Source organism: Terrapene carolina, unplaced genomic scaffold, assembly GCF_002925995.2.
Source record: "Terrapene carolina triunguis isolate 2854851 unplaced genomic scaffold, T_m_triunguis-2.0 Scaffold192, whole genome shotgun sequence".
NCBI lineage: Eukaryota > Metazoa > Chordata > Testudines > Emydidae > Terrapene > Terrapene triunguis.
In genome coordinates, this window is record NW_020664543.1 from 8,036,665 (window position 1) to 8,063,502 (window position 26,838).

General features: G+C 38.4%; 1 protein-coding gene across 4 annotated transcripts in view; it reads left to right on the forward strand.

The window, feature by feature from the left end:
• BPTF (bromodomain PHD finger transcription factor) overlaps positions 1–26,838 on the forward strand; it is a 90,970-nt gene that overhangs the window by 44,970 nt on the left and 19,162 nt on the right. For 3 of the 4 annotated variants that reach the window (XM_024192534.3, XM_024192533.3, XM_024192535.3), the window contains 17 exons: positions 785–955; positions 1,081–1,253; positions 5,447–5,802; positions 6,401–6,532; positions 7,092–7,221; positions 8,521–8,656; positions 9,921–10,172; positions 11,678–14,096; positions 16,960–17,084; positions 17,996–18,124; positions 18,989–19,139; positions 19,926–19,968; positions 21,790–22,036; positions 22,481–22,642; positions 23,751–23,902; positions 24,856–24,979; positions 25,557–25,780. In XM_024192534.3, the coding sequence (XP_024048302.2) occupies positions 785–955; positions 1,081–1,253; positions 5,447–5,802; positions 6,401–6,532; positions 7,092–7,221; positions 8,521–8,656; positions 9,921–10,172; positions 11,678–14,096; positions 16,960–17,084; positions 17,996–18,124; positions 18,989–19,139; positions 19,926–19,968; positions 21,790–22,036; positions 22,481–22,642; positions 23,751–23,902; positions 24,856–24,979; positions 25,557–25,780 (5,126 nt within the window). The remainder of the gene's footprint in view (positions 1–784; positions 956–1,080; positions 1,254–5,446; positions 5,803–6,400; positions 6,533–7,091; positions 7,222–8,520; positions 8,657–9,920; positions 10,173–11,677; positions 14,097–16,959; positions 17,085–17,995; positions 18,125–18,988; positions 19,140–19,925; positions 19,969–21,789; positions 22,037–22,480; positions 22,643–23,750; positions 23,903–24,855; positions 24,980–25,556; positions 25,781–26,838) is intronic. The other variant, XM_026654399.2, reaches the window with a different exon arrangement.

A 26,838-nucleotide genomic window follows, 5' to 3' on the forward strand; every position in this document is an offset into this window, starting at 1 on the left:
CATGCTAAACCAAACCTGTATAGAATACTAGACAAATTTAGGGAGTATCTGTCCAGAGCAGTGCATCCACATGAGGAGAAACTAAAATTGCAGGTAAGAAAACTAATTTTGTCTTTCTCCTGCGAGTTTGACAGCATGGATAGTTTCTAAATTGTTTGGTCTTTGCTGATTCACTCTTTCTTAATTTGTATTTTTCTGAACACATATTTTGGTAATGTTAATCAGCAGTTTCAGAATATTAGGATGTGAAGAATGTTTATCTTAAATGGCAGGTTAGGCAGAAAATCCTGTTTGAAATCTAGGAGAGGTTAAATGCAAAGAACAAAAGAAATAGTGATTAATTTTTCATTTGTAGGTTTGAACAACTGAAAAGCATGTAATTGTCTATAAATAGACAAATGAGCTATTCGCAATATTTATGAAGATATTTATTTATGTAGAATTTGTCTATTTAATGCTTAGGGCTAAAACAATCACTTATTGTTTTTACTTTCTTGCTTATTTGACCATAGAAATTTTGAACAGTTGTGGTTGATTTGAAAGCTGATTGGGGGGAGGGGAGATCTTTGTTTCCAGTAGGTGCATATGCCTGTGTATGCTTCGTATGTTGTTAAAGATTTTAGGTAGACTTTTTGAGATAATTAAAACTCCCCATTCTTCCATGTTACAAATGAGTTATTGATGTTTCAGTAGCTCATCTGACTCTTTTAGGGTTTTTAACTTTAAGAAAAAAAAGTAAGCTTAATTGATACAATACTGAATATCTAAAGTCCTTCTTTTGTAGAAGAAACTGGTCAGATGACCCCCAGCATCAGTCCTAGTGCATCAGCTGCACCCCTCCAGTCTGTCGAAAACAGCAACAGCAGCGAGCTAAATTCTATGCAGAATGACTCTATTAAGACATCTGATGATGCTGAAAATGCAGAAGGAGGATCCCAGACCTCAGAAGAAATAGGTAAAAATAAAAGTGTCACTAAGCTTTTTTCTAAACTTGATTCTTAAATTTCTTAATTCACATACATTTGCAATATATTACCTTCATTTTTTTTCATGTTTGTTTAAATTACGTTTTTGTGGCAGGGGAGAAATCCAACGGTGAAAGTGATTCTCCATGCACAGGGAAAGGCGCATCAGGCTCGACACGAATGCTTACCCGATTACGAAATCCAGATAGCAAGCTGAGCCAGATGAAAAGCCAGCAGGTTGCTGCAGCAGCACACGAAGCAAATAAATTATTTAAAGAAGGCAGAGAGGTTTGTACTCATTTTGAGAATTTCCAAAATACAGGATTATATTGGTAACATAAGAAGAAACCTTCTTGCTGCTATAGTTTTAAGAAAATGGGTTCACTGACATACTAGGAGGTACATGAGAAATTCACAAGTTGGTGGAATTGCCCTATCAGAGGTAGTTCTTCCTCCTTTTTGTCCTTTATTCCACCCCCTTTCTCTCTGTGTAGCTGCTCTCTGATTTGCTCTCTGTAGAGTGGTGTGACAATAACAAAGTAGAGTAGAGTCGCTTTCCTTTAGTGTGAAGCAGGTTCTGTTGGTTTCCTTTTCCAGGAGAGTGATGCAGTGGGTATGGTGTACACACACAAAATAGTTAAATATATTTTTACCCCTATTTTTGTTGATCAGATATGTAGAAATTCTCTTGCTAATTGTAACTTCTTGGTATTTTCTTGTCATATTTGACTGTCATGTGCCTTTGTGTATTCCACTGAGGGGTGTACATGCGCCCCATGCCTCTGAGATTGAGGATTCTCCTCCTCATGCTCTGAACTAAGGGCATAAGGGGCGGCAAAGACTGACAATTTCTGCAGTTCTTTTCTACTGCCTGTGATCTGAGATGGAACCTTTTCTGTGTCTGCAGCGTTTGCTAGTTGCTTCTGTGTCAAACTGTAAATATTTGTAAATAACTTTTAGATACAGTTTTTAGATAGATTTTATCCTTGGGTATAGTTTTTAGCAGTCAGGGCCTTGGGAAGTCTTCCCCTACCTTGAGCCCCCATCCATATGGGATGACCAGTATGCCCAACAACCATGTCTTCCCAGTCAGTGGTGACCATCTCAAATGCTTCTACTGCCTCACGGAAGCTCATGTCCCCTCCAAGTGCACTTTTAGCCAATCTCTTCCAAGCCGAACGCATCAAGCCTGTGAATATAGGCTCTGGAGATTCCTAATAAATCATGCTATGAGGTGCCTGTTCAACCCTCGCACAACAGACCCCTATGTACCTCAGGCAGAGGCATCAAGTGCCTGTCGGAGCACAGTGATCTCTGCGGCTGTGGGGCTTATAGGAGTAGAGCTGAGGACTCCAAATGGCATGAGATGAGTAGGAAACGTTCTGATAAGAAGCAAGAGAAATCTGCCTCCAGATACGCATCCGTAAAAAGGACCTCTTCTCCGACATCCCCCAAGTCGCCCCAGTGGGAGTGTCAGGAGTTCACAAGGAGCACAGCATTGTCTCACTGCTCCAAAGAGTAAGCCCACCCCAAAATTGGCATTAACCACAGGAGCAGGATCATATTCATTACCAGTCAGAGAGAAGTAGAAGTAGATGCCTTCTATATATTGATGCTACTGTCGTACTATGATAGGGAGATGTCGGTACCAAAGGCCATGACAAGACCGAGACTGCTGGTGCCACCGAAGGAAATGAGTCCATTTTACACCCATGTGTCTGGGGATAGATACACCACCCCCATAGGACTTTGCCATCCTCTCAAACCTGGAATCTCTCATCCTGTAAGAACTGATCCTGACCAAGGGAGATCACCACACCATCGATCCAAGGGATGGAAGAGAGGGAGAGCCACTCACCAGTACCATCTACCAGCTGAAGCATATCAAGGCCCCCAGTGCCGATGGCATCACCCTGGGAATCTGAATCTACTGCCTCCTCTGAGTCAGTGTCAACGCTCCCATCGAGACATAGGGTCAGTCCAGACAGAGGATCCAGAGTCTCTTGGGCACCATCCTGATCTTATAGGAGCGATTATGCACCTCAGGACCAATGGTACCCTACTCCATAGGGACCACCTCAGTTCCCATTTGACCCCTCGTACTGCCCTTATGGGATCTCATGGGACCCATACATGTGATATCCCGTATCAGACAACATGAGAGCAGTGTGCTACTTCAAACAAGGGAGAGCAAGATCCGCAACTCTCTGTACAGAAATGATCAATCTCTGGAACTGGTGTGCTTGCCACCAGATCATCCTCTCAGCAGTGCACCTCCCAGGAATACATAACAAGTTAGACAGCCTCAGCAGGCACTTCTCCAGGGACAGCAAAAGAGAACTACACAATTTGGTAATACAGAACATATTTCAACAATGAGGATCCCCATCTTCGGACTTCCTTGCTCATTTCTTGTTTTCTTGAGATGCAATCTGCTGTTGCAAGGGGACTCAAGGTCCAGGTTCCAGAGGAGAGGCATTTTTAATCCCTTGTCAGGACAACTAATATACACCTTCCCACCCATTCCACTCTTACCTCAGGTTCCGAGATGGATCAAGCAAAAGGGAGCATTGGTTATTTTTATTGCTCCAGACGTCCCAGATGGTTCTGGTTTCCCAACATTCTGCAGACGTCAAAATGTCCATACAGCTGTATTCAACTCTTTCCAGATCTAGTGAACCAGTGACTGAGGCAAAATCAGGCATCCCAATCCAGCATCCTTCCACCTGACAGCTTGGCATTTGCCTGGATGATGACCCTAGAAAAGACATGCTTGGAACCAGTTCATTACCTCCTTAACAATAAAGGAGGAGACCACGTGAGAGTGCTACACAACCAAGTGGAAAAGATTTTTCGATGTGGTGTCAACATTGTCAGATGGCCCCAGGGGATTCCAATATCCGTGTCCACTTGGAATAGCTTCTCTTCTTAAAGACTTCATGTCTACCTGTTAAATCCCTTTGGATGCAATTAGCAGCTGTCAGTGCCTGTCGCGATCACTTGATCTTCACCATCCTGTGACAGTTTCCTAAAGGGTGTCGTTAGAACCTTTCCCAGGTACTGAAAATTACCCTGGCTTGGGACCTCAACATAGTCCTATCAGCATTAATGGAGATTTCATTTGAACATTTAGACATATGTTCCTTAGCCCATCTATTGATGAAGGTTGCTTTTTTGGTGGCCATCACATCAGCCTGAAGGCTAGGAAAGCTGGGGACCCTCATGGCAGATCCACTGTACACAGCCTTCCAGAGGGACAGTCTCCTGAAGACTACACTTGAAAGTCACACCCAAAGTGATCACAGAAATCCATCTAAATCAGGCTATTCGCTTACCTGTCTTCTTCCCAAAGCCATATGCTACCAGTGAGGATAGGAAGCTTCACTCCCTGTATGTCTGAGCCTTGGCATTCTACTTCTAGAGGACTAAACCTTTTAGAAAAACCACCTAGATTATTTGTATCCCTTGCAGAACATATGAGAAGTGAAGCAATCTCATCCCAAAGACTGTCCAAATGAATTTTGGACTGCATCCTGCTCTGTTACGAATTGACGATGACCTCTTCCCCACATTGTGTGAGGGACCACTTGACTGACCCAGGCTGCGTCAGTGGCCTTGCTTCAAGGAAATCTGCAGGACAGCACCGCAGGGTTCTGTTCACACTTCTACGAGACATTACGCCATAGTTTAAGCTTCTGTGGCTGACGACTCGTTTGGCAGAGCAATCCTGTAATTGGTGGTACAGTCAGGGTCCTCACCCTTCTCTTCAATGACTACTGCTTGTGAATCACCCTCAGTAGAATATACATATGGACCACTCGAAGAAGAAAGTTAGTTATTTACCTTATGATAACTGGTGTTCTTTGAGATTTGTGGTCCATATCAGTATTCTAATACTCACTTTCCTTCCCCACTGCTGCAGAGCCTTATCCTAAGGTTACTTGCATTAGGAAGGTAACTAGACAGGCAGTCTGTCCACGCTGCCCCTTCTGCTCCTCGTGCTCCAAACTGAGAGCATAAGGACCCAGGCGTGGACCTATAGACAGTGCTAGCAAGAATTTTCCAATCTTAGGCACATGAAGTGCCTGCACATCTGTCAGTGGAAAACAGATAGGGACCACACATCTCAAAGAACTCCAGTTACTGTAAGATAGGTAACCTTTATTTATTTTACTTATTTGCATACACAAATTCCAACTTCTTTGCACACCTATTTTGTGGGTGCAACTCCGGTGCCTACATTAGAAAACTTGGCCCCTAACTTTAATACTGTTGTTACTATTTTAGGACTGTTAAAACGTTTTGAAGGTAAAAAAGATTAAATACATTAGAAGAAACTAATACAATATAGAATTCAGAATGAATGGATGTGACTTTGAAAATTGAAGGCCTGTATTTTAAACAGGAATATAATAAAGATTATTTAAGATTTTAAATAAGTTAATTAAAAAAAAACACCAACTTTTTGTTTCTTTAACAAGGTTCTGGTGGTTAACTCCCAAGGGGAAATCTCCCGGTTGAACACCAAGAAAGAAATCGTGATGAAAGGAAACATCAGTAATTATTTCAAGTTAGGTCAAGAGGGGAAGTATCGTGTCTATCACAACCAGTATGCCACCAACTCATTTGCATTGAACAAACACCAGCACAGAGAAGACCATGACAAGAGACGGCACCTTGCACATAAATTCTGTCTGACTCCTGCTGGAGAGTTCAAATGGAATGGGTCTGTACATGGGTCCAAGGTTCTTACCATATCTACTCTGAGGCTAACTATCATTCAGCTAGAGAGCAACATCCCTGCATCATTCCTTCACCCCAACTGGGCCTCCCACAGGTAAAGAAATAGCAAATATTTTTGGTTTACCCATATTTTATTTCATAACATTACTTTGTGGCACAGGCGCCAGCTTCCTCCTTTCCCTGAGGGTATTCAACCCCTGCTCTGCCCCAGGCCCTGCCCCCACTCCACCCCTTCCCCCAAGACCCCACCCCCATCCCACCTCTTTCCACCCCCAGGTGTGCCCCAACCCCGCTCCTTCGCCTCTCCCCCAGCACTTCCTACATGCCACTGAACAGGCAGGCGGGAGGCTCTGGGAGGGAGGGACGGGGAGGAGCTGATCAGTGGGTTGCCGGCTGGCAGGAAGTCCTGGGGGGTGAGGGAGAAGCTGATCAGTGGGGCTGCCGGTGGGTGCTCCAGACCCAGAGCACCCACAGAGTTGGCGCCTATGCTTTGTGTTGTCCTTAGTCATATCACTCTCATAGACAATAGATATCATTGGAACAGAAACTTGAATAAATGTGATATGTCATGCATAACTGAAATTATGCAGTGTTTTAGCAAATATATTTTAATAGTTTAGTCTACTTTAAAATCCTATTGATGTATTGCTCATAGGATGAACTTGATATATTTTACATTCTTTCCAATGTAGGTCTAACTGGATTAAGGCTGTTCAAATGTGTAGCAAACCTAGAGAATTTGCACTAGCTTTGGCTATATTGGAGTGTGCAATTAAACCAGTTGTCATGCTGCCAATTTGGCGGGAGTCGTTGGGACACACTAGGTAAGAGAATCTTTATGAATGTATTCTACTCTTATCTGCAGTATTGGTTGAGCTAAAACTATAATTAAGAGTATTGATGAGAATTCAGTCAGACATCAGTCAAACATTCTACCAAATGATACTGAAATCCTTGATTGACAACGTATCCTGTTTCATCGCTCCTTTTCCTTCAAACAATGATTTACTTAAGCCCAATGATTTACCTAAACCCCAGCCTCAACTGACATCAGTGGGGGAAGTCTAAGAATGCAACAGTGAAGAACTTTCAAAAATCCCAATTTGTTGGGATCTGACATTCTCTAATCTTGGGATAAGAATAGGAGTAACATTCATGATGTTGAATACTCCTTGCCATCAACTGCTTTTGCAATTGTGTAAATGCTCATAAAACTAACATTATCACAAGTAATGTATATTATTATTATTATTCTGTAATCTAATATTATTCATTGATAGTTTTTTCCCTCGTCTAAATCTTAGTCATTCAAGGGGGTGGTATATGCCATTGTTAGGGTGTTCAAATTTGCTTACACAATTTGACTGTATTTGCATGTATTAGATTACACAGAATGACAGCTATTGAAAGAGAAGAAAAGGAGAAGGTGAAAAAAAAAGAGAGGAAACAAGAGGAGGAAGAAACAATGCAACAGGCTACATGGGTGAAATATACTTTTCCTATCAAACATCAGGTAATGTTTCTGCCTAGCAATTTTTGTTTTATTTTTAGAAATAATAAAAGGCTTTATTTTTGTAGCAATTGTCCTTTATACAACTCTGTTTTATACTTAGGATGTTAATGACCAAATTCTTCATTCCATTGCATCAGTGAGAGCCATGTGCTCATATTCAAAAACGGAATTTGGCTCTGAGTTAAATTTCTAACATTATTTCCGGACTTGATCATTTGAGGTTGCCTGTGTTAGAATTTCTTATTTATGATGCAAAATATGCAACTGTTTTTAATGGAAGTATAATAGGTGAACAGTGGAGTATCATTGAATATAAAAAGAAAGAAGTCTTTTAGCTAAATTGTGCTGAAACGATATGTGAAACAATGAAACATTACTGTCGAAACACAAAAGTTACATATTAAAGGCTATGATATTCTTCAGTGGAGATTCGTTCATGGATTTGACTTGGTTGCATTTGCTTCTGAATTTTTTAGGGGATTTGGTTTTTGTTGCTCATTCTCTCTAAAGTAGAAAACAACTAGAATAATATCCTGAGCTCATGAGCTAAGAAATAAAGCTTATTTTAAGCTAACATTTGTTAGAATTTTGCTGTCGGACTGAGTTGTGTTGTCAGTTTATTTTTGGGTATACATTTTGCAACAGATGTCCTCCAATATGCAAAAGCTAACAAAATTGTATATCTGCTTCTTTCAACTTATTAAAAAATTCCTAGCCAGTGGTGATGGCATATGTACAATCTTTGTAAACACGCCAGTGATCGTTAGAATCAGTGTCCAGAAGCTAAAATTGCTGGAGATTTCTTCCCCTTCGCCCCTCAAAAAAAAAAAACCCAGACTTTCTTACAACATCCTTTCATCCACCAACTTCTCCCTTCCCTCCAGATAAAAACCTTGGAGAACAGATAGGCTTCACAGCATGAACTGAAGATTAGCAAATTGGGTCTTGGTGGAAAGCGAATTCTAGTCAATGACCTTTTGCTGAAAACACCTAACCTCCAGCTGCATCACTGTTAAATTAGGATGCTGTAAACTGGAGTCCTTCAAACAAAGCAAGATCACACTAGGGAAGAAGTAGTCTCAGAAGTTACCAGCACCCAACTCATTTAAATGATTAAGGGGGGCTATTGATTTTTATTCAAGAAAATTTTCTTTTAGCCTAAAGTATTGTACTCCTGAAAAGTACTATGTAAGTGCAAAGTAATAGTGTTATGGTAACTTGCCACACTTCTTTAAACCCATCTTTAAAGGTTTCAGTAAATAATGTTTTAAAAAATTAATGTTGTAAAATATTTAACAGGTTTGGAAACAAAAAGGAGAGGAATATAGAGTAACAGGATATGGTGGTTGGAGCTGGATTAGTAAAACACATGTTCATAGGTTTGTGCCTAAATTACCTGGAAATACTAATGTCAATTACAGAAAAGTGCTACCAAGTAAGTGAACCTTTCTTTGTTTTGAATTAATAACATACTACTTACTGAATTTAGTAGACTGCATTAAAATATCCCAGATAAGTAGGCTTTGTTCTAAATAGCGTTCTACGTAAACTTTGGGAATTTGCTGTTGCCTTTTTTCTGTATAATGCGTGTATTTCAGCGGTCCCACAAAATTGATCATTTATGTTAAATTGGCTCATTTATGAAGTTGAGGCAGTTTGTAGTGCTTATAAATAATGTGCATCTTCACATCTGCTTTGTTCATGGACAATCTATGTCCAAAAATAGCATTCATAAGCTAGTTATTGTAGATATATACCTATTTTCTATATTAAACAAATATTGTACCATTAACCAACTTGATTTGGAAACCATAGTTTTGCAGTGGGGAAGGAAACCATTCTCTACAGAAATCATGATACGGGTCTTCAGTTTTTGTGGGCAAGCAGTCCTATGAATGAACGTGATCTAAGCTCCGTTTGGTACTGTTGCCCCTTAAAATTGTCTGTCTGCAGTTTTATTTAGAAAAGTAGTAGTTTGCAAATAATCTTGGATTTCCTTTTAAATATTAGAAAATTGTGGGTGAATTTACTGCTATGAAACTTTTTTAAAACATTTTCTGGAATCCACAATAACATGCAGGCTCCCTCTGCAGTATTATTTGTGGACACAGCCTTTGGGTTGCTTTTGTAACTGCTAGATTGGATTATTATTGCCTCATTGAGTGCTGAGTGACAGTCAGGTACAAAGTCTTTGCCAGTTGGATAGTTGGGTCCATCCAGGGCTTAAGGTGTATAGGCCAAAATAAAAAAAATTGGAAACCTATCTTGAGACCCTGTAAAGGGGCCTGATTTTCAGAGGTGGGTGCTCAGTTCTTTCTGGAAATCAGGTCCTTTTAAGGTATCTCACACTGGGCTTCCAAAAACACTAGTCACTTTTTAAAATCCAGACCAAAGAGCCCGAGCCTGCAGTGGATGGAATTTTTACCATTTTCCAGGATTGGGCCCATAGCATACATGTATATATTCAACATTTGAGCCCCTTACTTGAAAGTATCACTGGAGTGTTGGGTTCTCTTTCTACATATTAACCATGACACATGGTTAATTTTGATTGCAGGAGAGATGAAAAGGTAAAATATTGTACATGATGTGTGTAAAATGCAGGAAATAATGTAATTAAATCATTAACAATGTACAGAGTTATTTTGAGCAAGTTAAAACATTTAAAACTTTCTACTTTTTTAATCTATTGCTAATAGCAAAGAATGATGTTACCACTGAAAATGAGTGTGAATTGGATAAAAGAAAAAGTCCAGCAAAAGTAAAAATAGAGACTGATTCTTCTAAAGAAAGAAAAAAAGATTCTCATGATCCACAAGAGAAGGACCAAAAGGAAATAGAAATTTCTGAAACCTTGGAGAGAGTCCAAGTAAAGGAAGAAAACAAAATGAGTGAAGAAAAGGTGGAAATTGATATGAATTCTGAAAACTTAGATCATGCAAAAGCTGAAGGTAATATATACATTTTTCAGACTTGAATGTGACATACCAGGATGCAGTCCAGACCAGTGAGGGACTGTTTACCCCTCCCCTGCAACCTTGGGTGCCGTACAATACCTTGCTGGTAATAGCTCCCACCTGGGCTGCTCACAAACAGTCTTCCAGCATGCAAGTCACACCCTGAGTGTCTGTGTGTAACTGCAGCCTGCCAGCCACACTTGTGTTAGCCCATGCTGGTGAGAGCCAAAGTGTATGTTGCAGGATGACCCCCACACACTCCCAGTCCCAGATTTTCCCCCAGAAATATATGTCTTATAATGCCCAGCCCTCTCCTGGAGGGTCTGAATATATTAAGTCCATTACTCTTTTAAGGGAATAATATACTGCCTTAAGTGGAGTCACCCAGACACTTTAAGTTAAACACACTGGATTAGATATAACAATAAAACAAGTTTATTAACCACAAAGAGAGATTTTAAGTGAGTACAAGGAATGAGGCATAAGAGTCAGAAATGGTTACAAGAAAAATAAAGATAACTGGCTTTCTAATGCTAAATTTAAACTATTAGATTCAAGTAAAGTTTCTCACCAAGTGCTTCCAATAGCATTACTGACCAGAGTGTTCAAGTCAGCAACTGTCCCCCCAGAATCCAGTGGCTGTTTTCTTTGTCTTCTCAGGTGTAGAGAATAAGTTGGGCAGGGGGGAAGGGAGAGGAGGACCTCTTGGGGTATTTGCCCCTCCATTTTATAGTTTCAGTCCCTCTTTGAAAGGCATTTCCAATTGAGAACCGAGAGACGAGTCTGGCGGAGGAAGGAGACCTCGTGCTGTTTCACTGCTAAGATGCAGATCTTTGTCCCTGTCCCCCTTCCTTGCCAAAAAATTACATCTTGATAGGTGATGGCCCATCAGCTTTGTTGACACCCGGCTGGGGTGTCGGCTTGTCTTTTGTGTTTGAGAAACTGGTTTAGCCACTCCCCAGATTTATCTGAGAAACACTCTTCAGTCATGATTTCAGTTTATGTTCATAACTTTACACACAGTGTTGCTATATGCATTTTACTATATTACTGATCAACAAGTTGTGTTTTCAAGTGATACCATACAAGCATGCCTTGTACAGAGATTATTACAATAGTGTGTAGGGTGTGTGAATACAGGGGTGCATTCTCTCTCTCTCTGTCTCCACCTAGGATATATGTTATATATTTTTATGTATGTTAAAACACAAGAAACCTTTTAACAAATCCTTTTTAGTTTTGAGAGTCTCAGGTGAAGTTTTTTGACTAGTTTTTAGTCATTGTATTTCATACTACTTGTCTGCAGTAGTGTACTGTATGCGAATGTCTTAAGAGTTTTCTGCTTCATGTTTTTCCTAGCCCAGTTAATGTTTATCCAGCCCTTTGTGTAGTGCTGTAAGTGCTGTTATTACTTTAAACTTTATGTAAAAATGAAAGTTATTTATTGTATTGTCATTACTGAGAGGTCCTACTGATTCAAAAATATTTATTGTTCACAGTGGAAAGAGAAGTTGATTGTGAAAATAGAGCCATCAAGGAAGAACCCATGGAGATAGATGATGTAAAAATTGAATCCCCCACAAAAAATGAGGATATTCACTCTAAAGCGGATTTAATCAATGTCAGCGAGGGGTTTCACTTAAGGACTTGCTACAAAAGAAAAGTAAAAACATCAAAATTAGATGGACTACTTGAAAGGAGAGTAAAACAGTTTACGCTGGAAGAAAAACAGCGCCTAGAAAGGATGAAGCTGGAGGCTAGTTCTAAACCTGTAGGCAGTAGATCTGTGAGTCCACAGAAAAACATAGATGAGCCACAAACAACTAAAGCAAAAGAAGGAAGCCAGATACACATGTCTCCCCAAGACAGAACCCATATTTCAGGTAAGATCCAAACTGAAGATTCAGTACAGGACTGCTTGCCAACCAGCAGTACACCTTGTACCAAAACCTGTGAACCAGACCGGCCTTCTTTGCCTTCCATAGACAGACTATCAAAAAGAGAAAGCCAAGTACTGGATGATGCCTCAGAAATTCAAAGTTCCGTTCAGAACATCACTAAAGAAGGTGATTCTGAACCAATCACTACTGATAATAGTCCAGGACAAGAGGTTCTTAAAAAGAGAGAGAGTGAGAATCCCCTTATGGATGACTTAAAACAAACACACACAGAAGATATAAGCAAGAGTGGCACCTTAAACAATGAAAAATCTTCAGAACAAAAAATATTTAATACCACAGTGTCTCAGAGTGAATGTGAAAACCCATTACAGCCAGTGGTAACTGAAAGCAGCTGTGAAACAGATGTTCAGCCCATTGCTGAAAAAGCAACCTCAGAAGAAAAACCTGAAAAACAGGTCTGTGACCCAGAAAATAATTGCATGCTGAAAAGCCATTCTGAACCAGTGTCCCCACAAGAAAATGACGAGGGAAAAGATATTGCTCAGAAAAACACAGATGTTAAAACAGAAAACAAGATTTTATTTGATCAGAAACAATCGTTAAAAAACAAGCTAACTTTAGAAAAAACACCTGAAAGCCAAACTCCTGAACACATGGGTGGAGTAAATGTTAGTGGTGATTTATTGAATTCTAAAGTCACTGAAGCCAATGGTGAAAAGCAAGATGAGGAACAGAAAATGGAAGCAAGTACCATAAACAAATGTCTTGATCAGCTGAATCTAAAAAGTATCACTGACAAAAAGAACAATAAACATGGAGAAATAGAGACTAAAGTGGAGAGAGAGAAATCGGTGGCATTTCAAATTAATGGAAAAGACAGTGACATTAAGGTATTGTCAAATGAAGAATGCTTAATGAAAGATACCTGTGATACTAAGGCAGGGAGTGATATTGAACCTAAAGTCAATAATATTAGTAAATCCATTCCTGAACATGAAATAAAACCATTGACTATTAAAGAATCCTCTGTAAAACCATTCATGAATGGTGATATCACTATGGAGGATACAGATTTAAAAAATAACTTGGATACTAAATCATGTTTACAAAGTTCTGCAGAGATTGGTGGTGAGTCTGGAGAGTATCCTCTGCTTCCAGATAAAATGTCCAAGTGTGTGCAAAATATTGGAGAAAAGCAGCATTCTCTTGAAAGATCCAGCTTTGTTGATAGTGCTTCTACACAAGCACAGCTTTCCTGTAAAGAAAATAATGTGATTAGTGAAGTAGAATCCATGGAAACAGAAGCTATTGAGGGTAAAGAAGTTGCACCCTCACCAGTAACTTCTTGTGAGGAATCTAGCTTAAGTAGTGACTTTACTGATCAGAATGGCCTGCAGATGTATAATAAAGTCGAAAATATCAATGGAGAAAATAAAACAAAAAATAAAACTGTTATTACAGAAGTGACCACCACAACGTCAACTGTTTCCACAGAATCCAAAACGGTGTTTAAAGTAGCAGAGTTGTCAGCCTTCAAGGATGATAAACAAACCATGGTGTCATCTACAGAAAATTGTGCCATTTCCACTGTAACTACCACCACCACTGTAACTAAGCTTACCGCACCTGCTGCAGACAGCAATGTTGATGTCATCTCTGTACAGGAGCACAGTAAAACTGTGATTACTACAACAGTAACTGATTCATTAACTATTCCAGGAGGCACATTGGTGACTTCCATGACTGTGAGCAAAGAATATTCCACAAGGGACAAAGTGAAGTTAATGAAATTTTCCAGACCCAAAAAGACTCGTTCTGGAACAGCCCTGCCATCTTACAGAAAATTTGTTACCAAAAGCAGTAAAAAGAGTATATTTGTTTTACCCAATGATGATTTAAAAAAGTTGGCCAGAAGAGGAGGGATCAGAGAGGTTCCCTATTTCAACTACAATGCAAAACCTGCCATGGATATTTGGCCGTATCCATCCCCAAGACCAACTTTTGGTATCACTTGGAGGTACATACTTAATGTTTACCTTTTTTAAAGAAGAATTTGGGATGGGGTGAAATTAACTGTAAAAATGGAAGCAATACAATAGGCATGCCAAAGGTAATTTTTTATTGACTTAAGCTATATCAAAATAGGGCATTCTTATTCCAAAATAAGCATCCACACACAGGTTTGCACTGAAATCACTAAAGGTGTGGATTACAGGTGATGTCAGGCTTGTCTCTATGGGAAGTTAGTGCACAGCAAGCTAGGGTGTGAACGTACAGCACACTAGCTACGCCGGCGCTACCTCTTACTGTGCTCAAAAATGCCCTCTGGCAGTTTAGCTCTGAGCTAAACCGACGAGGGTGCTTTAAGTGCTCAGTAAGAGTGTTTATGCCAGGAAGGGGGTGCCAGAGTAGCAACGGCACTGTAAATTTACACAGTAGCTTGCTATGCACTAACTTCCCCATGTAGACAAGTCCTTAGTTATTTTTGTTCCCCATGTTGACAAGCCCTGAGCTGCCAGTTTTTGGATGGATCCAAACAACACAGAACCAGAGTTTAAAACAGTGTTGTAGCAAGGTTTACCATAAAAGAAAAGTGATCCTGTCCACACTAGACAAAAGTGGTGGAAATAGATTTAAATGGAACTGATTCTCAGGCTCTGTTTAAAGGCCAGTGGAGATGGAACCTCAGTCTTATCTATAATTGGTGAATAGGTGGAATAACTTACCTGTTGGAACAAAATAGTTCTGAGACCGTTTATAATGCAGAAATAACCATATTTAAACTTGATTTTGGCTCAGCTGCATTAAATGTTTTCTTTTTGTCTAGTGTTTTGGTGGTGGTGGGAGGGAATGTTATGACCATTTTTAAGGTCCCATGTTTTTCTTTCAGTAGTCTTATCTACACTAGATAGGATGCTTAAAAATAGAGGTCAATCTACTAGCATTCCCATAGGTGAAGATGCAGTAGTGGGAAATGTAAGAAAAAGTTTAGTGTAGACACAATTTCTATTAAGTTTAAAATGTAGTTATAAATTTACTTTTTATAGCCTGTGTGGATGTAAGATATGCTGTAATACACTTTTAGCCATAACCATGTTTAAACATGTTTTTGTGTATGTAGACAGGATCTGAATCTTATTTTCTTTCAACATCCTAATTTTCTTGGTTTTATGTGAACATTCTTTATAACACACAACTCTTTGTACAGTTGGGCCTGAATGGTATATGGTATCTTGTAGACTTGCCTGCTAAAGCTGTTCCATAATTTGTATATTTCCACTGCGTATCCACAGACTCATATGCTTTAGGGCTTGGTTCTGCTCCCATTCAAGATGATGGAAAAACTCCTATTAACTTTAATGATGCACGATCAAGGTTTTAGTGAGAATCATCTTAACAACTTTAGTCTCTTCTCCTGACAAAATGCTTACTGAGAATCATTCTAATTGCTCTGTCTTCACCTTAAAAGAAAAGGTGATCCAAATCCATTATTTCAAAAAAGCAATAACTGGTGCTGAATTGCGTTATGAAATTTTTTTTATTCATTCTTGATCTGTTTCTACAGCTCATTATTACTTGCAAAATCTTCAGTATTATGATCAGGCACTAATATTTTCTTTGATATTTAAATCATAATCATTGTTATAAACACAGCTGAAAAGTGAGTTTCTCTGATGGGGAGGGATTTGCAGATTCCTGCAGAAAAATCTTCACTGCAGTTTATGGACCTGCAGAAATACTGTTAATTTTTCAGCTTAGTTCATTGAGAGAGGTCCCTAATTTTGTCCCTGGATACCCTTGAGATAAACTCCCAGCTTCAGAAATTAGTGTTAGTCACTATGTGCTAAATATGAATCCTTCCTGAACTGTCAGACCTTGCTTAGATCTATCTTTTGTATGTGCTGTCTGTTAAGTGCCATATATTTTTCCTCTGAGTGGTATTCGATGGAGAGATTCTTTTGGTCAGCCCCTTTTGCATGTTCCTCCAGCTGCCCAGTGGCATTCCTGCAATGGCATGTCAATAACTTGATAAAATTCTCTCCACTTCATCAAAATATGTTTAATCTACGCCCCCACTTCCCAACTCATCACCTTAAGATGAGCTGTATTTGTGCACACATATCCTTTACCCACTTCCTAAGAGAATTCTGTATATGCTTTGTTTGTAGGATTTAGAAATCAACTCAGAGAAACTTTTACAGTTAGGCCCCCCCACAGTGCCATCAACAGGCGACTGTGCCTTGCTGCAGACACTTTCAAAACAAATATACACTATGCATTCTTCTATGGCTTTACAGTCTTAGTTCAGAAAGTGCTAGGTTTTTAGCCTTGTCAGTTTGTTCTGGACCATTTAAACACACGCCTACTAAGAGAAGGACCTGTTTCATTTACTTACGAAGAAAAGTGGAGGTCTTTATTTTAAGCTTTCCTAATTTTGACCTCAGATGTCATCTAATAAAGATAATTTTACTCTGTAACACTATAGAATATATAGATGGTCATGTTTCTTGCACGTTTTTTTCTGGGGTCATGTGGAACGAAAGATATTTTTGGAGGATACAACAAACTAACATTGCAGAATTTAGGGGTGTTTGGTACAGCATCTTATCCCATTGTGCCATGAAGTACATAGGGGGACCCGTCATGTATCCAGCCTTGATCCACACATGCAATACACACTGACATCTATGGGAAATCTTCTGGAGATCTAGGGCAGTATGAGTTCCAAAGAGTTTGAGGAGCTGAATAAATTACAGGTGTTCATGCTACTTAAATACTGAAAAGATAAAATGAAAGCCCTTTGGTTTGGTTAGTCATTAACTTAATGTATTCAGTTTAAAATGTAACATTTTTTTGTTTTTCTTTGTGGCTTGTTTTAGATATCGACTTCAAACCGTGAAATCATTGGCTGGGGTGAGCCTTATGTTGCGGTTACTCTGGGCATGTTTAAGGTGGGATGATATGGCTGCAAAACCCCCACCTGGGGGAGGAACTACACGCACAGGTAGTATTTCTTATAAGCTTTTGCCTTTTTTTAAATGAATAGTTTGTATTAATTTAGGATATTGGTTCTGAGAGTCTGTCTATAAAAGTGCAATATGCTACACAAATTTCAGTTGGTTAAAATCATATAAAATTAACATTATACGGTTTATACCTATTGCTATTTTACTTATTTTGAGTATTTTGGAGAAATGGATGAATCAGTTCAATCTAAATGCCTTACTTTTCTGTGTACGTTTTTGAAAAAATTTAACCAGAAACAAAGTATGTAAGGGTTGCTTCCAAACAGTTACTTCAGAATGAGCATCTGAGGTTAAGAAAAATTTCGCCCACCTTGGGTGAAATCCTGGTTCAACTGAAGGCAGTAATGCCAGGATTTTACACCTTCTTGCCGGTGATTGTGTTACTTTACAGAAGGGTGGAGTTTAAATTTTCCTCTGACAATCAAAATTGGCCAGTGTGAGAGGTAGACAATATATTCTGATATTACACCTCCTATGTTTCTAGGAATGGACTATCTCTTAAAATGTATTTCTCTGGTTTTTGTTTACTCCAAGCCAGTCGGCACACACAATCACTTATTTCTGCCATTTTTAATTGCCGTATTCTTTGATTTCCTCACTATAGCCCATATTTTCAAATCAGCCTGCATGCTTTTGTGCATGCCTTATTTCCATGTGTATAAGTCAGAAGTTGTGTGTACACATGCCTTCATGCATGTACAAGCAAAAGCCCAGATTTTGAAATCTGAGCCTGTTCATGCAGAAACTTGAAATAGCTTTTTTGGTTGCCTGTGAAACTCAATGGATTATTGAAAGTTATTTCTCCACAATTGTCTTTATTTCTCATGAACAACTTGTTTACTTTTTATTTTCTAACATAATACATCATATTGGGATTAAATCACTGTAGAAACATCTGAAACTGAAATTACAACAACTGAAATAATCAAACGGAGAGATGTTGGTCCTTATGGAATTCGTTCAGAGTACTGTATAAGAAAAATCATTTGCCCTATTGGTGTACCAGAGGCTCCAAAAGGTATGCTTGTTTATAAGTCTTCAAACTTCATCATAAATTTTATAGAAATAAGTTTAACCAAATTTTCATAGTAACCCTGACCGTCTAAGGAGAGGGCAGTGTTGCACAAATTGAGATAAGTATCCATTCTCCATTCAATTGTGTTAAACAAATCAATCTAGTCATTCTGTTAGATTTATTATCTTAAAGCCAAAGGCCTTCCTGTTACTAAAATGAGATTAGCAAAAATGAATGGAGTAATATACAGTAAATCTTCTTTATAAGCAGGATATCCTGTCCTTAATATGTTAGAAGAAAATTATCAACTAAAAAAAGTTAACCCAACTCCATATCTAATCTACCATATGATATTGTAGATACAAGTAGGCTACAACTGAAAAACACCAAATTTGTGTGTATGTATGTAATATTTACTTTCTCTGGATTTTCAGTAGCCATGCCTTCATACAAAACAAGCTAAAATGAACCTACCCCTGCAGATCTTTAAAACTGTAGACATGACTATATTTTTCTCCTGATTTCATTAAAATCTAACAGCCCTCCTAAATACAGTTTTAGCTTCAAGCTTCCTGTAAATCAAAAATAGCTTGTGGATCTATTATGCTTATTATAGATTCTTGGAGTATAATGATACTCAGATTACTTCTTTAACAATTAGGTTGGAATTTTTAAAAGTCTTCAGCTTTGGCCTAACAATGCTGCTATTGAATTCAGTGGGAGTTTGTCTGAAAATTTTACTCTGAATAACCCCCATTTTCAAACTGCAGAATTTGTGTAAAAATTGACGCTAAATAACTTTAAATTTGGATCTTTAATTTTATTTCCTGGTTTATTTTAATGAATGTTTGACTTTTTTCTCTAAAGAAACTCCTACACCTCAGAGGAAAGGCCTTCGATCAAGTGCACTGAGGCCAAAGAGGCCAGAAACACCCAAGCAGACAGGCCCTGTTATAATTGAAAGTTGGGTAGCAGAGGAGGAATTGGAATTATGGGAGATCAGGGCATTTGCTGAAAGGTAAGCTGACACAATTTAAATGAAGCATTTTAGTTTGTGTGTACATTGTTAAAAAAAATGCTCCAACCAGATTGCCCAAGTTATGGGTGATACCCATAATGAATAAAAAATTAAGCTTTTAATGTTGTCTTTGCTTTCTTTTTTAAAAATGGACAAACTTAGTTGAAGGAGCAAGTTACTAGTGATGCCAGAAACTAATTTAATTGTGGTAGATCTATAAACCTTCGCACTAATTTTGTGTTAATCTAGTATGTAGTAACTAAGCAAACTACTATTTGGCTGCTTTATGAAGTAAACAGTGTTGTGTGCCAACAGATTATTTCTGTGCAGCATGAGTCCTTCTGACATGCACATTACTTACTAAAACTATAAAGGTTTTAAATCATTCTGCAGTATGAATGAAGCAAATGTGTCCCTTAAAACAAAGGGTAAAGTCAGCCTCTAAGTCCCAGAGTACACACACATGAAAGGAATATTCACAGTGCTTCACATTTAGAGGAAAAGTTATAGTTAGACCTTTATCTTGCTTTCCTAACAAAATGCTATTGTTTTGAACTGTTGGTGTTATGTATAAGGTGGTGTTTTCAGTCTCTCAAAAATAGTTATAGACCACAGTCTTGATAAATACCTTCTTTGAAAGGCATTGCATTTATTTGCTTTAGAATATTTCAGGGAGTAGTCTAAGAAGCAGGACTAATTCTCAAAACATCAGTTAACCTGGATAAAATGAAATAGCTTTTTTCGTGTACAGTAGTAATTTTCTCTTTGGTTGCTTGTCTTTGGCAGGGTGGAGAAAGAAAAGGCACAGGCAGTTGAGCAGCAGGCTAAGGTTAGTGAACAGAAGAAGGCTGAGGAATTCAAGGCCCAAATGGAGGTTCAACTAAAACAGCAACGATTGGCTGCCCAGCAGGTGGGGGAGCCATTAGTAGTCCCACCTGTCAAAAAGTTTGCATTGTTAGTCTGCGTACATCCAAACACAGGAAATAAAGTATGCCTCTGTAATGCTATTTTTCAAGTATAATTGTAATTTTTCCAGTGTATATATACAAACTCAACATTCTGGAAAGATCCCACTGAGATATTAAATATTGTCACTTATTGTACGTAATACATTCATTATTTTGAAGTACTGGGCTCTAAGAAGGATTTTTTTATAATTGCCTTTCAGTTTTGTAGACCCAGTTTAGATTGTGTCCAAAAAAGTTTTTCTTCCACTTTTAAAAGGAGGATGTGAAATAGCAGCCTCTAGGTGAGATCTGAAGCATTCCACGATTTGATGGAAAGCAGCTTCAACAGACAGTAGACTGTGAAATTGGCCAGATTAGTTCCCATGCTAGAATTAGGACAAAACTTCTGATTTTGTCCTACCCTGAGTTTATCTGGATACAAGCACGGAAGGGGAGGGTTGTGTTTTAACCTGCTAATTAATAATACCCAATACCTGATCGCAGGTTGATTTTATTTTATTTTATTTTATTTTATTGCACCCTGAATGTTACAATGAAGAATTGTACAATTTTTCCAGAATGGTTTCATTTTTCCTTTTGTTTTGTCTTCTCTACAGACAATACATTTCTCCCTGTTAGTGATTGATACCACAAATAGTATTTTAGAATTATCTAAGCATAAAATAAAATGCAAACCATTAGTTGACTTACAAACCTCCATTACTTTATTTTCTAATGTTTCTGCTATTTTATATCTTAAATCATTGGTATTATTTATTCACTTGTAAATAGTGAAAAAGAAATAATGTTGGTGCCTAAGCAGTTCTACCCACTTTTCCCAGTCTTGCAGTCAAGATTCAAATGGATAAGGAGCACTGCTCAGCGTGAAATATATTGGAAAACATGCAAATTACAATTGGCATTATTGAATTGCTTGCAGATAGCCATCTCTCTAAAATAAAAAAGCACCATTGCTTATGACAGTAACAGCATGGGAAGCCTACTGTATGTAAGGGATTGTTGAATATGGTTTTGAGTAGGCTGGAGATTGGCTTACAGTCAGGTGAAAAACTTTAAATAATGGTATTCTTTTGATGATGGTCAATTAGATAAAGTAGAAATGGAGATATCTTCACTTTCTGTCACTTTACCATTAGCAAGATAAAGCTGCAGCCAGCAGTAAATTCAGGAAAGCCAACCGTAATTAAAAATTGAGCTATGTGTAATACAGGTTTGCGTCTGTCATTGAAATTGATGAAAGCCATGGACACATACTGAAACCCAAAATATGGGCATATATTTTCAGACTGTAGTTTATCATGCTAAAAAACCTTCTACCTTTTGATCTTTCATATTGCTTGCTAATCTGAGAATAGTGAATAAATATACTGGATTGATTATGTACAGCATTCAAAAGATGCTATATATGTAATAATTTTGTGGTGTGTAGCACAGTGGAATGTATACATCTGCAATACAGAAAGTATTTTATGGCAAATTATAATATTGCATGTGTATGTCAATTGTGATAGCTTGATAGCAATCTGTAATATATTCTGCTTCAATAATTTAGTATTTAGAGTTGCTAGATCCTGTTCACATACCTTGTTTTTCAGTGGGAAAAATTAGGTATTCATCCCTTGCAAAATCCACAAATTTTAACTGTTCATTCGTTCATTGAGTTTTTCTTCTAACTTCTATAGAAGCGACTGGAACAACAGAAGCAGTTACCTACAACAGCCACTACGGTCACTACAGCAAGCAGTACTGCAACCACTGCCTCAACTCCACAGAAGGTTGTGGTAGGCCCATTAACAGGCCCAGTTCCTACTGGAACCAAAGTAGTGCTTACTACTAAAGTGGGCTCTCCAGCTACGGTAACATTCCAGCAGAACAAGAACTTCCATCAGACTTTCGCTACCTGGGTTAAACAAGGCCAGTCCTCAGCAGGTAAATGATCTGTGTGTCACTAAAAGAACCTGTTGTTAGTCACTGCTTCTATAGCACATCACCTTTTTCTCTATAATATAGCAATATTGGGATTTAATTTCTGATCTTTGTGGTTAACATTGTTACCAGTTTGGGAGGGGACTGGGGAACAATTCTTTTTGTCTAAAGATGAATGTCCCATCCTTAGGCCAGTATTTTTCCTGCACTCTCAAGCCAGATTGTTTCATTTCTGATCTGTGCCGGTTTTATCTGTATGGTAAAAGTGTTCTGTGCATAAATTCACTGTTTCAACAAACCTTTAAAAGATATAATGAGGGGGAAATGATATGACACATTGAAAAGTGGTTGTATAATAACCTTCCAGTTTTATTCTCTAATACTTAAGAAATAGTCATATTTACTAATAATAATAAAGTTCAAAAATTGACTTTCTTATTTCAATAGCTACCAGCACAGCTGCTACATCAGCTACAACCATTGCCAGCACAGGTCAGACGTTCCAGATTGCAGGCAGTCCAGTAACTATGGCAGGCAAAGTGATAACAAAGTTGCCACTTCCAGCAAACAGCAAGATTGTTGCCGTCAATGTGCCATCAACCCAAGGAGGTAGGGGGAAAAAAATGTATCTTCTAACTTTCTAATTCAGATTGCATTGACATTATTTTCCCAGTGAAATAAAATGTGACTTGTCTCCTTTAAAGAAAAAACACCAAAACTGGAATAAGTCTCTCTAGCTTTTTCTTTGCTACCCCCCAAACAATGGCAATTGTTTTCAGGCAAAAAATGTAGGTTTGTATCTTAAATTTCTGTCTGCTCTTACCCGTGACCTTGGGCCTTGTACTCTGAGTCCCCTAGTGCATAATCAGAAGCTCTAATTTCTTTTGACAACCTAGAATGCAAAATTCTCTTTTCCGCCTCTAAATTAGATTTCAGCAAAAGGATTTTTTAAAAAGTGTTTCAAAATAGACGTAACTGCTAATTGTTGTAAATAGTTATTCCTTAGAAGCTGGTGTGATTCATTTTACTGATCAATGAAGTAGTGTTGGATCCTTTTCTTCTTGATTGGAAAAGACAACATGACATTTTGTGAGCTTGTGGATGGCATATCGCTTCTTCACCAAAGAAAAATACTCATTCCTCCATCTCCATTTTATTTATATTCATATAATATAATTTGTATATATATGTTTGTTGAAACAGTGAATTTATATTTTTATCTATGAAAAAATCATGGAGACTGCTAGCTTTTGACGGTGCTTTTTTAGGTAGATGAACAGCACTTATCGTGCTCACCTGCTCCATGAGTTTGAGGCTCTTTGAGATGTTTAAATAGGTCACTTGGAAGCGGGGAGGCACAGGCCATCCATATTTAAACATGTGTAAATAATAAGCACTTGTATATGGCACAACACATGGGCAAGAGCCTCATCGTAAAGATCAATAGAAAGGTTCACAACTCTGAAATATCATTCTTTGCCCAAATCCTTTTAAAATGTCTGTGGATTGATACTGTGGAGGAAGTTGTACAAGCAACAGAAGAGGTAATGCTACTTCCCTATAGAACGTGAAGAAGTTTCTGTCAAGAGACTTTGACAGAAGTCCGACAGAAGTGTCATAAAAACTTAGAGTGTGAGTACTGGATGTCAGTGTGGCGTTCCTATGATTTATTACATTTGCAATTTTTTGTATTAACGGATTAATTCTTTTTTATTAGGTGTTGTTCAAGTTCAGCAAAAAGTGTTGGGTATCATTCCATCAACTACAGGTGCAAATCAACAAACATTTACTTCATTCCAGCCAAGGACAGCGACTGTAACTATTAGGCCAAATACCACAGGGACTCTAGGTACAACATGTACTTCACAAGTAAGATGTTTTTCTGAGCTTTATCAGTTATATTGGGTAAATACATTGGAAGTCATGGAAGGGTACATGGGCAAACACAGAAACAGGATCCTACATGCATATGCAGATGCACAGCAAGTCTAATAGACACTTAAGATTTCAAAATAGGATTTTTAATAGGATTATTGAATTATTAAAGTTTTCAAAGGCTGTGCTGTATTGCTATGTAAGAGATGCAAGTTTTGATTCAGACTAGAAATAAGATTGTACAGTGCCTAGCCTAGTACAGTGGAGTCTTGATCCATGGCTAGGGTGCCTAGGCACTATGGCAATACAAATAATAATGTGCAAATTTAACACAAAGGGAAATTAACGATTGGAATAATTTACCTAAGGATGTGGTGTATTCTCCTTCAGTGTAGTCTTTATATCAAGACTGGATATGTCTCTCAAAGATATTCTGTAGCTCAAACAGAAGTTATGAGCATGAGGTAGATGCTACTGAGTGAGGTTCTCTGGGCCTGTGTTATGCTGAGATCAGACTAGATGATCATAATGATCTCTGTTGCCTTGATATCAATCTGATTCCTGGATTCAGTCTCCCACTCCCTAGGCTGGTGTTCACATTTGGTCAGAGTGGGAGGATAAACCCACACATAATTTTTTCACCGATCAAGGAGCCACTTCCATGTTGTCCTTCTTGGCTTTTGTCTGGTCTCTACAACATAGGACCTCATAGCACATAGTTTTAATGAGGAATTGATGCTTATCAGAGCTAAGAAACTTGTCAGGAGAGTAAATAAAACAGAGTTTTGCTAAAGTCGGCTTTAACAAAATTTTCAAGCGTGCAACATATAAATATATGAGCTACTTGTATCCCTTTATTTCTCATTGTTTGTAAAGAATTCAAGGTTCAGCAGGATATGCCCTTTTTGAAAAGTTTTATGTGTGTGTTCTCCTTTTGCTGTTTCTAGATAATGCCAGGAACACCGCTCCGCCCAGGTATGACAGTAATACGGACACCACTTCAGCCATCAACGTTAGGAAAGGCCATTATTCGAACACCTGTAGTGGTGCAGCAAGGTATTCTTCCATCCAGTAGGTTCATTTTAATTACAAACTTCCAGTGTGTGAAACCATGGTTTGTTTCTCCATAAACATTTTATGTATCATTCACCCTAACTCAGAAATTACTGTATTCAGTGCAGTGTTTAACAAAAAAAAGTTTTGGGATCAATCATCATTTTAATCAAGATTACTGGGGAGTCTACTGAAGAGTAACTCTTTCATTCGGGTGGGTACAAAGAACAGGGTTTCCTAGTTTAATAAAAAACTTGGATAAACAGTTTAATGAATAATTAAAATATAAAATTATTATTAATCAATTTGTAGAAAGGTTTGAATTAATAGTGTTGTGAGAAAACGCTACATGTAATTAGAGGAAAGCTAGGTGTTTAAAACTATCTTGTAAGTAGATTGCAAAATGTTTTACTTGAAATCAGATTCATATTTTTGGTTAGTCAGATAGAGAAGTGACTAATGATAGATATTCTGTGGCAAACAGGAATGCTTGCTTAACTTCTCTCATGAAGTTGGGGTTTAGAAGTTTTGTGGGCTATAATGAAAAATGTTGGAAGTGTATTTTTAGCATAACAAATTTTGCTGTCTTTAACAGGTCAGACTCAACAGGTGGTGACTCAGATAATTAGAGGTCAGCCTGTCTCAACTGCAGTTTCTAATGCTAGCACAACTTCAAGTCCTGGACAAAAGGTAGCAACAGCTCCAGGAACACCTCCACAGAATATACAACCACAAACCACAACACCGCAGCCCACTCGTCCCCAGCAAGGGCAAGTGAAACTTACTATGGCCCAACTCACGCAGCTAACTCAAGGACAGGTAAACAATTTTTTTATAGACTCATTTATGAAAATATGCCCATACTGATATCCTTTGATCTCATCAGTACGGCGTGTGTGTGTGTCTGTACGTTTTGTACATCGTGTTTCAGTTTTGCTTTTTGGGAAACCTATAACCTACATACAAATCAAATGGTAATTAAATTAAGAAAATAGAGATTTCTTTTCTCTAAATATCTTTTATCTACTTACCTTGTTGCCTTCAGAATGTGGTGTTGATGCCCATCCACTGTCTTTGGGTGGGTGTTGAAGGACATGATAGCTGTCATTTACACTTGCTTTAGTACTGGGAAAGGACAGAGTGACATCATTTGGAACTGGAAAATAACGCTCTCTATTGCTTATGCCTAGACCATGAGAGTCTGGTTAGTGCATGTACATTTAGATTCATGCTGAGTTTGGCTGTAAATTGTAAATCCTTTAGATTGTTAACCCTTCAAGGGGCCCTCTTTTCTGTGTTTATACAGCACCCAATCCCAATTTGGACCTTTGGGAACTATGATAATATAAATGCTTAATAATAATGTTAAGAATGGATAAAAGGTTTAATTGTCAAAATATGCCCATGCCTTAGTGTCATTTTTGACATGTAGAACAACATGCAGGAATTCTTTTCTAGGGCAGACTCAAAAGGCTATTGATTATTGAAGGTGTGGAGAAGGGTAGGTATCAGTTGAAGGCAAGAGCTGCCACTGGTGGGACTGAGGCCACGTCTTCACTACCCACCTAAATCGGCGGGTAGAAATCGATCTCTTGGGGATCAAATTATCGCGTCTCGTCGGGACGCGACAATCGATCCCTGAATCGACGCTTGTACTCCCACCAGCGCAGGTAGGAGTAAGTGTCGTCGACGGGGGAGCCGCGGCGGTCGATTTGCCGCCGTCCTCACAGCAGGGTAAGTCGGCTCAGATATGTCGAATTCAGCTACGCTATTCGCGTAGCTGAATTTGCGTATCTTAAATCGATCCCTTCCCCCCCCGCCCTCCAGTGAAGACGTAGCCTGATTCAAAGAGACGTGTATGACACAGGGAATCACCT